The 13,827-nt window shown below is 38.9% G+C and overlaps 2 protein-coding genes across 2 annotated transcripts; both read left to right on the top strand.

Annotated features, from left to right (window-relative positions):
- The first annotated feature begins 3,581 nt into the window (after window positions 1-3,581).
- Window positions 3,582-4,520, top strand: LOC113176734 (olfactory receptor 7D4-like). The gene has a single exon (XM_026381262.2). It carries the CDS (start codon window positions 3,582-3,584, stop codon window positions 4,518-4,520), a length of 939 nt encoding a protein of 312 aa, XP_026237047.2.
- A 7,654-nt stretch (window positions 4,521-12,174) lies between these two features.
- Window positions 12,175-13,170, top strand: LOC144253579 (olfactory receptor 7D4-like). The gene has a single exon (XM_077795810.1). The coding sequence runs from the start codon at window positions 12,175-12,177 to the stop codon at window positions 13,168-13,170; it is 996 nt and encodes a 331-aa protein (XP_077651936.1).
- Window positions 13,171-13,827: the final 657 nt, after the last annotated feature.

Here is a 13,827-nt window from a genome sequence, read left to right as displayed (position 1 = left end):
ACAAGCCTCTCTGGCGCCTCACTGCTATACTGCGTAATCTCGGTCTCCATGAATAATTAAGAGGGCTTTCTGGGAAAAAAAGGTTGTGGAGAAGACAAAGCTTCAGTGGCAGCCACTGGAGACAGTAGGTGTGTCCCAGTGAGGCGGATGGAGGAGGAAGGAAAAGGGGAGAGAATGTGGTACTGGGCTCTCCCTCCGACACTGAGAACAGGAACGCTCCACATTTCTTTGGGCTGAGAAGGTGAAGTCCCTGATCTGTGAGTGCACTTTTGTTTCCATTGAGACCTGCCTCCTCCTATCCTCTGTTTATCCTCTCACTCTTTGGAATTTAGAACCTTTCTCCGGAAAGAGTGATATCGTAGACAGTCTAATTCTTTTACAATCTTTCTGACGAATTGTATGCTACTGCCAGATTTTCTGCATCCAATTACTTATTTATTAACTATTCATACTCTCTTTCTCTCTCTCTCTCTCTCTCTCTCTCTCTCTCTCTCTCTATATATATATATATATATATATATATATATATATATATATATAATTCAAGGCATGAATCCTCAAAGCTCATCATTTAGCAAATTGTTCTCCACTGTAGGCCTCATACACACACACACACACACACACACACACACACACACACACATCTATATAGGGGGGAAGAGAGGGGGGGGATTGCAACTGAGGTGCTTAATTACTGAGCCATATTTCCAGCTCTTTTTAAATTTTAAATTTTAAAAATTTTCAGGCAGGGTCCCACTAAGTTGCTAAGCACCTTGTTATGTTGCTTACGCTGGCTTTGAACTTGTGATTCTCCTGCCTCATACTCCAGGGTCACTGGGATTATAGGCATGTACCTTCATGTTCAGTTCTCTGAAGACCTATTATGCACAAAGTATTGTTTATTTTGTTTCACACTTGGTTGAATTTTCTCTTGTTTTCTCCCATCTTACCTTGCTGTGTTACTAATCAGTAGCTACTATTAATTCAATTTTTTTGTCATTATTGTTTAACTTTAGGGTCCATAGTCTATCTACTTTTAATGTGATTATTTCTGATGTTTAACATTCAGTCCAATTCCCTCTTCTCATTTTCCAACCCTTTGAAAAGTGCAAATGGTTGAATGTGGAGTATATTGCCTTGGAATGTTCATAAATTTAGCACAAACATTGTAATGTTTTATATGGCTTGAAAACAGTCACTCTATATCATCGATCACAGCCTTGCTTGCTACACACAGTAAGGCTTATAAATATTCTCAAGTACATTACAGAAGCTGAGGTTGTTGTTATGATATTGCTTCACTGATCTAGTTTTTGATGAAATTTTTAAACACAATTAATCTGGCTTTCATTCCCAGAATTGCTATTGCTGGCTAGTACTGCATTATTCCTTTAAAATAATCATGAATGCTTGTTATTTAATTTAATTTTTAAATTCTGTGCCAATACTCAAGCATATGACCAGTTGGAAGATTTCCTCTCTGTTATACTAGATGTGGCATCATATTTATTATACATCCAACATTGAATTTCTTCAGCACTTTCAAGGTGACACACTCCATGGAATTCTCACAAAAAGGCAAACAAGAAGAAAACTCTTTGTAACCTTAGACTCACAAATGTACTTGTATTTACCAGTGTCATTGGAACATAACGGAAGGTGACAGAGGCTCCACCGTGGGCCTCACACGCTCTAATCCATGGACCTCCACCCCTGCTCTCTGTCACACTGCCCTCTCAATTCTCTTCTATACCAAGCTCCACTGTCTGATAGGGCCACTGCATGTTCTGCTCACTGAGCCTAGAAGGCTCCTTCCTTCATTACTGGTGAACAATGACCCAACCTTCCTTTCTCAGATCTAACATTTCTGTTTCAGAATAGTCTCCTATCAAACTTTACAGACTAAATTGTTTCTCAGGGATTTTTCTCTTATTTGCTGTTTTTGGGTATTCACTAGGAATGCATACTTATTGACAATGTAAAATAAATATTTTAAAATAAACTTAACTATTTTTACTTTTTATTTTTATTTTTTTTTCTGCAATTTAACTCGGGGGTACTTGAACACTGAGGCACTCCCCAGCCCTGTTTTGTATTTTATTTGGAGACAGGTTCTTACTAGTTGCTTAAGGCTTTGCTTTTGCTGAGGTTGGCTTTAAACTCAAAATCCTCCTGCCTCAGCCTCCCGAGCTACTGGGATTACAGGTGTGAGCCACTGCACCCAGCTTACTTTTTATTTTTTAACTCATGAATTCCCCTTTAAGGAATGAATGGATTCATGATTCGAATATTTTATTCACATCTATCAATTGTGCATTTTGGCCATTGACTGCTGATTTTAATATCAGACAGCCCCACTGAAGTGTATGGCTATAGGAGCACATGCAGTCAGAAGACCTTCTGCTTGACCCTAATGGTGGTCTGATGTTTCCCCTTTTCTGTGTGTGATCCACATACTTTTTGCTTTTAGAACTACTCCCTCAGCAGGAATTCTCTGAATGAAGGAACTGTAGAGATCTTCATTAATTAGAAGTGTTGTATGGCAGACAAGGGGGTAAACAAACTCTTCTATTATACGTGATCAGGATTCCATTTATGATGGCTCACAGAGATTAAGAGGCATATGTGCTAAGTTATTCCCATGCAAGATAGATTTACCGATATGTTAAGAACACAAGTTCTCATTTTGAAATGCTCACAATATGTCATAAGAAGCTCCATAGAAAAATTGCATCATCTCATATAAAATGTTATTCTTTAATTCTTTAAATGTTCAGGTAGTAAACATTTACTACCTCTGCTGTGGATGCAATGTACTGGGGCTAGAGAGTTCAAATAATCTTTCAAGGTGTGTTGTTGGAGTGAACTCTACTACAGGAACTGAGTATCACATTCTCCTGTCCATTTTACTGACTCAGTAACCCTATTTTAACATCAGAGATCTTTACTGTCCACTAGGAGAGATATATATCTGAAATATCATAAGTGAATATTTGTAAAATACTAATAAAATTAATAATAATTATCATTTACTAATAATCTTACAACACACACAGACATTTTTAACTTTACAGATAAGACCAATGACTGTATATTTAGCAAAAAGAATGTCATTGAAAAACAGCTATCATATCAGTATGACATGTTCAGTGAAAGAATAAAGGTTGTTGGGAACAAAAATCCATATTAATCACTATTATGCAGCTGCAGCATAAAGTAATAGGGACACTGTCAAGGAAAATGTGAAATATCTTCAATTCTATGGACAGGTCACATCAAGGAACTATTAGATCATATTTATAGATTTAAAAGTAAGAATCAGTTCAAAGAACTGATTTAAAAGTGAGTTGATTATAGAACACAGAGAGAGATTTGCTAATTTAAAGAAAGTTCACATGATTGAGCTCTTTAAGAGAAGTGGATGTCATTTGGCTGAGTAAATGGCACTCCTTGGCAGCAATCACTACAGGATGAAGAAGCTGCATCCAGTCGAGGTATTCTGAAGTGATGACTAAGTGAAGTACCTTTTGCTGGTCATTGAATGCTGCTTTTCTTCCCTTCCTAGAAATCGTAACAGGTAGATGGATGCACAGAATGATTCAGCCGCATCCCAATTCCTCCTCCTGGGACTCTCAGAAGATCCAGACCTACAGCCCTTTCTCTTTGGACTGTTCCTGTCCATGTACCTGGTCACAGTGCTTGGGAACCTGCTCATCATCCTGGCTGTCAGCTCTGACTCCCACCTTCACACCCCCATGTACTTCTTCCTCTCCAACCTGTCCTTTGTGGACATCTGTTTCACCTCCACCACGGTCCCAAAGATGCTGGTGAATATCCAGGCACATAGCAAAGGTATCTCCTACATAGAGTGCCTCACTCAGGTGTATTTTTTAATTATTTTTCTTGGAATGGATAATTTTCTACTGACTGTGATGGCATATGACCGCTTCGTGGCCATCTGCCACCCTCTGAACTACACAGTCATCATGAACCCCCGGTTCTGTGGACTGCTGGTTCTGATGTCTTGGCTCATCATGTTCTTGGTGTCCCTGATTGATATTCTACTAATGACGCGACTGACCTTCTCCACTGGCACTAAAATCCCACATTTCTTCTGTGAACTGGCTCAGATTCTCAATGTAGCCAGCTCTGATACCCTGATCAATAATATTGTTATGTATATTCTGACTGCCCTCCTGGGTATGATTCCTATGACAGGGATCCTCTTCTCTTACTTTCAGATTGTCTCTTCCTTATTGAGGATGTCCTCCATTGCTAGCAAGTATAAAGCCTTCTCCACCTGTGGGTCCCACCTCTGTGTGGTCTCCTTGTTCTATGGAACGGTGCTTGGGGTTTACCTCAGTTCTGCGGTGTCCCAGGCTTCCCAGGGAAGTTCTATGGCTTCTGTAATGTACACTGTGGTCACCCCCATGCTGAACCCCTTCATCTACAGCCTGAGGAACAAGGATGTGAAGGGGGCCCTGGGGAGACTCCTTGGTAGAGCAGCCTCTAGTCCTTGAGGGATCACTGACCTTGGAGTTAGGGTACATTGACCTGGACTTGGTAAACTGTCTCCTCCTCCCTAGTCACTGGGAACACAGGCATGCACCACCAAATTCCAGCTATCGAACATTTCTTTTACATAGACTTGTTGAATATTTGTCTATTCTTTTTGAGAAATGACTGTTCAGGTCTTTTGTTTACTTGTTGTCATGTTATTTGTATTCTTACTGTTGGATTGAAAGAGGTCCAAATATTTTGGATGTTGCCATCTTATCCAATGTATGGTGTCTAAATATATTCCTCAGTTTTCCAGTTGTCTCTTTGCTTATTGTAGGTTTTCTCTTTCACTGTGTAGAAGCCATCAAGCTTGAAACAATCTTTTTATTTTCTTATTTACTTTTGGTTCCTGTGTTTGCCCAAACCTATATCATCGCACTTTCTCCTGTCTCCCTCTTATAATTTCAGGATTTATACTGACATGCTCAATCCATTCTTACCTATTTTTATGTGCATTATGTGGCAAACAGGTTTCAGTTCATTCTTCTGCATGTGCGTGTCCAGCTTTCCTGGCATCATTGACTGAAGAGAGACTTTCCCACATCAGGTGTTCTTGATAACATAGTCACAAATCCCCTGGCCAGTATTTGGTTCATGAATTTGTTAATTTTTTTTTCTGGGTTCTCTATAATGTGATGATGTGGAAAAGTGTTTGATTTGTTGAAGAGTCATATAACTGTCTGTGATTTTTTGCTCATTGGTTTGGTGTCATTCAAAAACAAAGGTTAATTAGAAATTCTTTAGTTCTCTTCCAAAAGAATTATTACTTTACCCATTATATTTAAACTACTGATTCTTTTCTGAACTATATATTGTGTAAGCTAAATCTTCGACTTCCTTTCTTTGTGTTGAGTTTATTCTTGGAAAGTTCACTAACTGCACCTGTGACTTGCACCATTAATTTTATCCACTTGGCAGTGGAACGTGCTACTGAGCTGTTCTGTCTGTAAATAGCACTGCAAGGAAAGCAATTAGGTCTATAGTGATACACGACAGGAAGTGGTGATTGAGGTTGATGGAGCCCTGCTTGTTCTCTTTCATTTTTCAGTTCAGAGCTCCTTCTTAAGGAAAGTCCTTTCTAATTCTTGAGGCCATGCATGAAGAACAAGCTCCCACGGGACTCTGCACTTTGGCTACTCATGTTCTCTAGGAAGCAGACTCTAAGAACAGGGCCTAGGTGCTTGAATATTCATGAGCAAATGGACTTGGAATAAACATCTGTGTGGAGAGTTTGAACAAATTTCATGTTTTTAATAACCATTTGCACAGGAAAATACCTGGAAAAAGTTAAATAAACAGGTAAGATCACAGTACCTGGTTGTATCATTATATTAGTAATAGCTGATAACAAGTGAAAGACGTTTCATCTAACCCACATCCAATAAATCTTGGCAGTTCAGGACACAATGAGTGCAGGAGCCATCATTCACCTTGGGAAAACAGATGGAAATAAACACAGTACTGTGGGCCCTCACACTAGCCCTATAATGTTAAACAGAAATGAGCCACACCCCCCGACTACAAGATGGTGCCCACAGACTGCATCCCCTTATATACCCTAGCCCCAGTCATGAATCTGTTACCTTGAAAGGCAGACTTGATCTACACTTCACATCTATGCCAGATAACTCCATTGGCTTTGGGCTCCTGACAAACCTCCGTGACAAACAAGCCCCAGGGGCTGTGGGTACAGGGCCTTCCCCAGAACCATGCCAGCCTCACTGGCTATGAAACTTCACGCATGCCCCAGTACCGCTGCCACCTCAAGGGCCATGGAATTCCTACCTGACTCCTGTTGCCAGCAGTTGTACCAAGCTAAGAGTACCCCAATGTTGACTTAGCCATCATGGTCCCAGACTTAGGGACTATATATCATCTGCTCAGACTCTCTGAACTGGCTTACTCTTGTTACGGGCCAGGCATTATGGGCAATGACCAAACAGACTCCATTTTACCCTGAGACTCCATGTCATATAAGAAATGCTTCTTCCATGGGGAAACCCTGCCTCTGTACCCCTCAACAGTTCCTTAGCCTAGTATATTGGCAACACAAAATGACAAAGTTGATCTTTCTATTCTTACACACTGTATTTGTGCAATGTATCCTAATCGCATAGAATGCTAACATTTTTCTAGATGTTAGTAACCATTCTTTAATGTGTACTAAACTAGGGTCATTTTGGCCCATTTCCCCTTCTGCTTATGATTTTAAATCTCATGATTTTTGTTTATGGTTTTGAATTACAACAATAGTCACTTATGATTAATGTACTGACATGCTTTACTTATGTTATGAAAGGCATCCTCTAACCCCTGGAGTGGGTCAAAGATTGCAGACTTGCAGGCTGCCGTTGTCCCGCCAGCTGGTGAATAAAGATGATTCCACCTCCTGCTTTAAGACTGACTTGGTGATTTATTGAAGTCTCGCCATAACACTCTGAAAGTCCTTCCCAAACAAAGCTAGTCTATGTAGAGTATAATTACACAGTTCTTCAAATATATTTGCGTTGACATGTGACCTTGAAGATCCTTGACAATCAGGGAACCATGACAAAACAAGGGAGAAAAAACAGTGCTGGGAACAACTGTGGAGAGATTACAGTTCATATACTTCCCAGCAAAAATATAAATGACTGTCTTAAGGAGGCTCAGCAAATTTAATAAAATGGAAGAATCATTCAGCAAAAGACGAAAACAATATTAAGGTGCATGTACCTAAGAAGAAGTTGTCCTGGAGTTTAAAATATATGTATCTATATATCTCGAAAAGAAGTAGTGCTAGAGCTAAAAATGCAGTATCATGGAAAATGGAATAAAAGTATGAATTGCAGAATTGATATCGCTGATGAGAGACTCATGATCTGGGAGGTAGGAAAAGTCATTGGAGACAGGGTGGAAGATGCTAAAATGGAAAAAAGGAAATCTTAAAGGATTTTTGAGAGAGTTTCAAAAGAACAAATATTCAAGTCATTGCAGTTCAATATGGAAAAAAATATAATCATAAAAAAAATTGTATTTAAAGCCAGGTACTGTGGTGCACACCTATAATCCCAGCAGCTCTGGAGGCTGAGACAGGAAGATCACATTCAAAGTGAGCTTCAGCAAAAGTGAGGTGCTAAGCAACTCAGTGAGCCCCTGTCTCTAAATAAAATACAAAATAGGGCTGGAGATGTGGATTAATGTTCGAGTGCACATGAGTTCAACCCATGGCAAACTTCCCCTCACCAAAAAAAGAAATCGTATTTAAAGATATAATAGCATAAAATAAAATAAAATAACAATATAGTGGTGAAATCAATTCATACCCCGAAAAACATAAATATATAAGAAAAGTAGGTCCATATTCTCCAATCAGGTTCAATCTACATAAGACAATCCCATGATATATTGTAATGAAACCATAAATGATCAAATAAAAAGAAAGGATAATGAAACAACAAGGAAAAGAAGAAAAAATTTTTTTTCAGGTATCTGCAGTAGGCCTCACAGCACAAATATTACAAGTCAGGGCAGAGTGGGAGGATACACCCAGTATGCTGAAATAAAAAACTGCCCACCATGACGGTTCCCTGGCAAAGCTGTTTTTTCATAAATGAAGAGAGATAAAGACTTTTCCAAACAAGCTGTGGGGAGTTCATCTCTACCAGGCTGTCCTTCAGGAAATGCTGAATGAGCCCTTCAAGCTGATGGAATAGGATTTAAAAGAGTAATAGAAAAACATGAGAGTGTGTTAATTAAACTCATTGGTCATAGTAAGCAAGCAGTTCCAGGATAATGTCACTCTGGTGCACAACTAACATCTCAAGTTGGACAGTGAGAAGAAAAAGCTGTTCCAATGATCATCTTTTTAAATGATTTTATAGGAATAATCACATCTAAAATGAAAAGATGTCAAGTAAACCACCTAATGTTGCACACTATGGATGTTCAGAAATAAGAATAAACTGAGTCCCAAATTAACAGAATGAAGGCAATAATAAAGTTCAGAATAAAAATAAATGAAACAGAATAGAAAAACAAGAGAAAAATCAATGAAATAGAGGTCATTTTTGAAAAAAAGTATTGACAAATTATCAGATTAACAACAAAGAAGATGAGAAGACTCATATAAAATATTTCTAAGCACCATATTTACATAATATATGTACAATTTTGTCTCCTAGTTTAAAGAAATAAATACATAATTAAATACACATGGAAAATAAAGAGGTTAAAGAATTACAAATACTATTTTTTGAAATAGCATTATGAATCTGAAATGAGGTCTAAAATATCCAGATTGTTAAAATGAGGCATATCACAGGAGATGATTCCTGGGACAGGTTCCTTATAGAAATTAACCTTCCATTGGCAGACACCTTAAACTTTTAAATTAAACCAAAGGAAAAAAAAAGAAATATATTTTTTAAGGAAAAAATCCATTTTCCCCTGCCACTTCTGCCACAGATGCAAAGTTGGCTGAAATTTTTCTGCTCTGCTTCTTTGTATCCCAAGGGGGTTGAATTGTTTGGACAATAGAAAGACAGTGAATTTATTTATTTAATTAGGAGCTTTGAGAATTCAAGCTTGGAGGCTGCAGAAAATTTAACAACACACTCCTGGCGCCCCTCCCTCATCCTTCTCTGTTCTCAGCCCTCCTGAAAACCTAAGCTGGCTTCCTGTGGACAGGTCAGGGGGAAGAGGAAGTTCAGTGACAGCCTTCAGACACAGTTGGTGTTTTGCAGTAAGAGGACAACAGGAGAGGACATGGGTGTTGGGTTTACCTCTGGGATAATGGGAAAGGGAATGTTCCACAGTTCTTGAGCCGTGAGGCTGAAGCAGCTGCACTTTGAAGGCACCGTAGTGTCTGTTGGAACCTGTCTCTTCCACCTCTATTGCTTTGCTTCCTTCTGTCTTTGAAATCTAGAGCTTCTCTCCCAAATTGTGGTTTCCTGAGAGTCTGCAACTCTTCTCCACTCTTTCTAATTTATAGGCTTCAGATTTCCCACACCTAAGTATTTGTTATCTACCACCAAAGATCTATTACATACAAGGAATTGTCTTTTTTGTTCTATATTTGATTGGATTTTTTCCATTATATTCTCTATTTTTACCTTAATATTTTACCTTCATATTTGACTTAATATTTGTAGTTATCAATTCACCTTACAGTACACAATATATCTTCTACTAATATAATTGCTTCTGATGTTCACACTCAGTCCAATATACTTTTATGGCATTATCATTTCTTTTAAAAGTTCAGGAAAATATCAGATGGTTGAAATTGGAGGAGATTGTCCTGGCAAGTTTATGAGTTCAAATCAAATACTGTAGTGTGTATCTATTTTTCTAGTCCTGGAGATGAATCTAGGGCCTCATGCTTGCTAGGCAAGTGCTAGACCACTGAACTACATTCCCAGCACTCCCTATTTTTTTTTCTTTTGAGACAGGCCTTGCTAAGTTGCTCAGGGTACCATGTCTAGCAAAGGTTTGTTTTCAGTTACTGGGGCTGTATTGTTACAATGTAGCGCCTCTTGTTGGGTGTAATCTAAACAGTGCTTCTTGGTTGGGTGAGCAAATGTCAACATTCATAGTGGATTGTGTGGATCCATGAGCATCTCCACAGGAATGCCTGTTAAATATCCTCAAATGCTTTTACTATATTGTGCTTATTATTTTTATTTTATTGGCCTAGTTTTGTGATAAAATATGTAAGCAAATGTATTTATCTTAAATTGGCTCCATTCCTGGAATTGGTATTATTTATTAATCCTGTATTGTTCTTTTAAAACAGACATAAATGCGTATCCTTCAACTTCACTTCTACATATTGTTCCCATAGTCAGGCATGATACACTGGAACACTTATCTTTTGTATCGTAGTAGAAATTTTGGTCTTCAGCATCCCTAATGTTACAGACACCTTGTTAAGTTCATGATGAGACAAAACTGTCACAATTTCAGACCCACAAATGAACATGAATTTGCCAATAGGAGAGGGTGCTAAGGAAACATCATAGTGAGCTCATATACCCCGTCCCTCCTGATCCTCGTCCCCTGATCTCCATCACCCTCTGTACCAAGCTCACCATCTGATGGGCAATGCACATTCTGCTCTCTCAGCCTGGGCTGTTCCTTCCTCCCTTCCTCCTCCTGATTAACAATAACCCAACCTTCCTCTCTCAAGCATTTCTATTTCAGGGTGAAATCTCCTACCCACCTCCACACACTAAATCAGTGTTCAGTGATTTTTTTTTTTGCCTGTCTTGAATTTAGGTTCATGGCCAAGGCATTCAAAATACTGACTTTTCCTATAACAGAATCTAAACACTTATTTCTGAAACTTAAATTCTTTCACTTCTTATAGGATGAGTGATTTATGTAGTTTTGAATTCTTTAGATTGAACTTATATTTTGGCTACTAACTATAATGATTTTAACACAGTACATCCTCACTCAACCACATGGACAGGTGACTTGTGTTTAATGTTAATGGTGGCTCCGTTTTACACCTTTATTTTTTTAGTTATTTGCTATAGAATCCCCATGTGTTTCATCTTCCTGGAAAAATTCACTGGACAGAAGTTCTCTGAAAGAAGTCTCCATAGGGAACTCCTTGGGGTAGAAGTGCTCTGTGGCACTTAGAAGAGGTAACAGACCTGTCGATATTACTGATAATAATTCTTCTCTTAATAGTTTAGGAGGGATATTGTGAAATGCTAGTCATGAACAACAAATTTATCAAAATGTTAACAACACAAGCTCACATTTGTGTAATACCCATATAAGTTACAGAAACCATAGTAGAAAAATTCTATCAGCTCACTTATTTTCACTCCTGGATCCTACCCTATTGTGAATACTACATGGTCTGCTGTAGGGGAGAGGTGCTTTAGTTAAGCGAGTTTGAAGAACTTTCTCAAACTTAAAAGATGGTATGTTGGTGGAGCATATGTTGGTGGAGCAAATTCTACTCCATGAAATTTGGCTCAAGCATCCCATTTTTGAATCACAGGTCTATTATGTACATTGGAAATTTTATTTAAAAATGTCATTAAGGACACATTTTGAATAATAGTAATGAGAGTTATTTTCTGAGACTCCTACTAAGAAAGCAAAAGCATTTCAACTTCACAAATCAGGTGATAGCATCATCACATTTACAGCAACAACAACAAAAATGGGGACTGAGAAAACTCTCATGACACTGTGAAATCTCACATCACAGAATGAAGGTTGTTTAAATTAAAAATTTATATTTAATCACTATTAAAGAGCTTTAGACTGAGAGAGTCTGGAAATTAACAAGAAACTGTGAAATGTCTTCACATCTTGCACATGGATTATATCATGAAAATATTAGATCTCAGGGATAGATTTTAAAAGGAGAATTAAAATTAGGAAGTTGATGATAAAGGAGATGTTGTGGGTGATTTAAAGAAAACCTGAAGGATTATACACTTGAAGTTAGATACGGGCTGGCACTTGGCTGAGCCCTTGTTCTCCTAGACAGGTATCAACACAGGATGAGCCATGCTGATCCAAGTGTGTAAATAACAACTCACTCTAGGATTTACTTGCCTGTTCCTTAATTGTTCTTTTACCTCCTTCCCCAGAACATACACCAGGTACATGGAAGCAGAGAACCACACAGTCCTATCCCACTTCCTCCTCCTGGGCCTCTCAGAGGATCCAGACCTGCAGCCTTTCCTCTTTGTCCTGTTCCTGTGCCTGTACTTGGTCACAGTGCTTGGGAACCTGCTCATCATCCTGGCTGTCAGCTCTGACTCCCACCTCCACACCCCCATGTACTTTTTCCTCTCCAACCTGTCCTTGGCTGACATCTGCTTCATCTCCACCACAGTCCCTAAGATGCTGGTGAACATTCAAGCACATAGCAAAGACATCTCCTACCTAGAGTGCCTTGCACAAGCATATTTTTTTATTATTTATGGTGGAGTGGATAATTTCCTACTGACTATAATGGCCTTTGACCGCTTTGTGGCCATCTGTCATCCCCTGCATTACACAGTCATCATGAACCCCCGACTCTGTGTCTGCCTCGTTCTGATGTCTTGGCTCATCATGTTCTGGGTCTCCCTGATTCATGTTCTACTGCTGAATCAACTGACCTTCTCCGTAGGCACTGAAATCCCACATTTCTTCTGTGAACTGGCTCAGCTACTCAAGGTGGCCGGCTCGGATACCATCATCAATAACATCTTTCTGTATGTGGTGGCTGCCCTGCTGGGTGTCGTTCCTGTCACTGGGATCCTCTTCTCCTACTCTCAGATTGTCTCCTCCTTAATGAAGATGTCCTCCTCTGTGGGCAAGTATAAAGCATTTTCTACCTGTGGGTCTCACCTCTGTGTGGTCTCCTTGTTCTTTGGAACAGCTTTTGGGGTTTATCTCAGTTCTGCTGGGACCCAGTCTTCCTCAAGAACCATGATTGCCTCAATGATGTACACTGTGGTCACCCCCATGCTGAACCCCTTCATCTACAGCCTGAGGAACAACGATGTCAAAGGGGCCTTGAGGAGACTCCTCAGCAGAGCAGTCTTTGGTCCTTCTTGGATCACTGACCTCAGAACTAAGTTGACTCTGCCGAACCTTAAGCTATTGCTGTGAATTTATGTAACCTGGTTCTTTTCCCCCTGAAAGGATGTGGTTAATTTCCTTTATTCACCAAGCTCCTGCAACTTGTTATTTTTAAATATATGTATTTATCTTTCTTCCTTGTACATTGTCCTCAGAGTTCCAAGTTTGTTGAACTTTTTCAAGTGTTTTTTTCTTTTTAAAAAATTTGTTGTTTTTATATATACATGACCATAGGGTGTATTTTCCCATATTATACGTATTATTTATACATGGGGTGCAACCCATCACCATTTTCATCACATTCTTGTGGTTGAACATGCTGTGGAGTTAAACTGGTTGTGAATTCAATTATGAGCATAGGAAAATTATGACCCATTTATTCTAATGTCTTTCCTATTCCCAACCCTTCTCCCTTCCCTTCATTCCCCTTTGTCTAATACAACAAACTTCTATTCTATCCCTGCTTACCCTCCATTGTTATGAGTTAGCATCCACATATCAGAGAGAATATTCAACCTTTAATTTTGAGGGACTGGCTTATTTCACTTAGCATGACATTCCACAATTCCATTGATTTACCTGCTAATGCCATAATTTCATTCTTCTTTATTACTAAGTAGCATTCCATGTGTATCATACCACATTTTCTTGACCCATTCAAGGGCACCTAGTTTGATTCCATAGCCT

Source organism: Urocitellus parryii, chromosome 3 (genome assembly GCF_045843805.1).
Source record: "Urocitellus parryii isolate mUroPar1 chromosome 3, mUroPar1.hap1, whole genome shotgun sequence".
Classification (NCBI taxonomy): Eukaryota; Metazoa; Chordata; class Mammalia; order Rodentia; family Sciuridae; genus Urocitellus; species Urocitellus parryii.
Note: the sequence above shows the minus strand (reverse complement) of the source record. Positions and strands in the feature narration are given on the sequence as shown.

Coding starts and splice junctions, on each gene's coding strand:
- LOC113176734 (XM_026381262.2), top strand. CDS start 3,582: ATGGATGCACAGAATGATTCAGCCGCATCCCAATTCCTCCTCCTGGGA.
- LOC144253579 (XM_077795810.1), top strand. CDS start 12,175: ATGGAAGCAGAGAACCACACAGTCCTATCCCACTTCCTCCTCCTGGGC.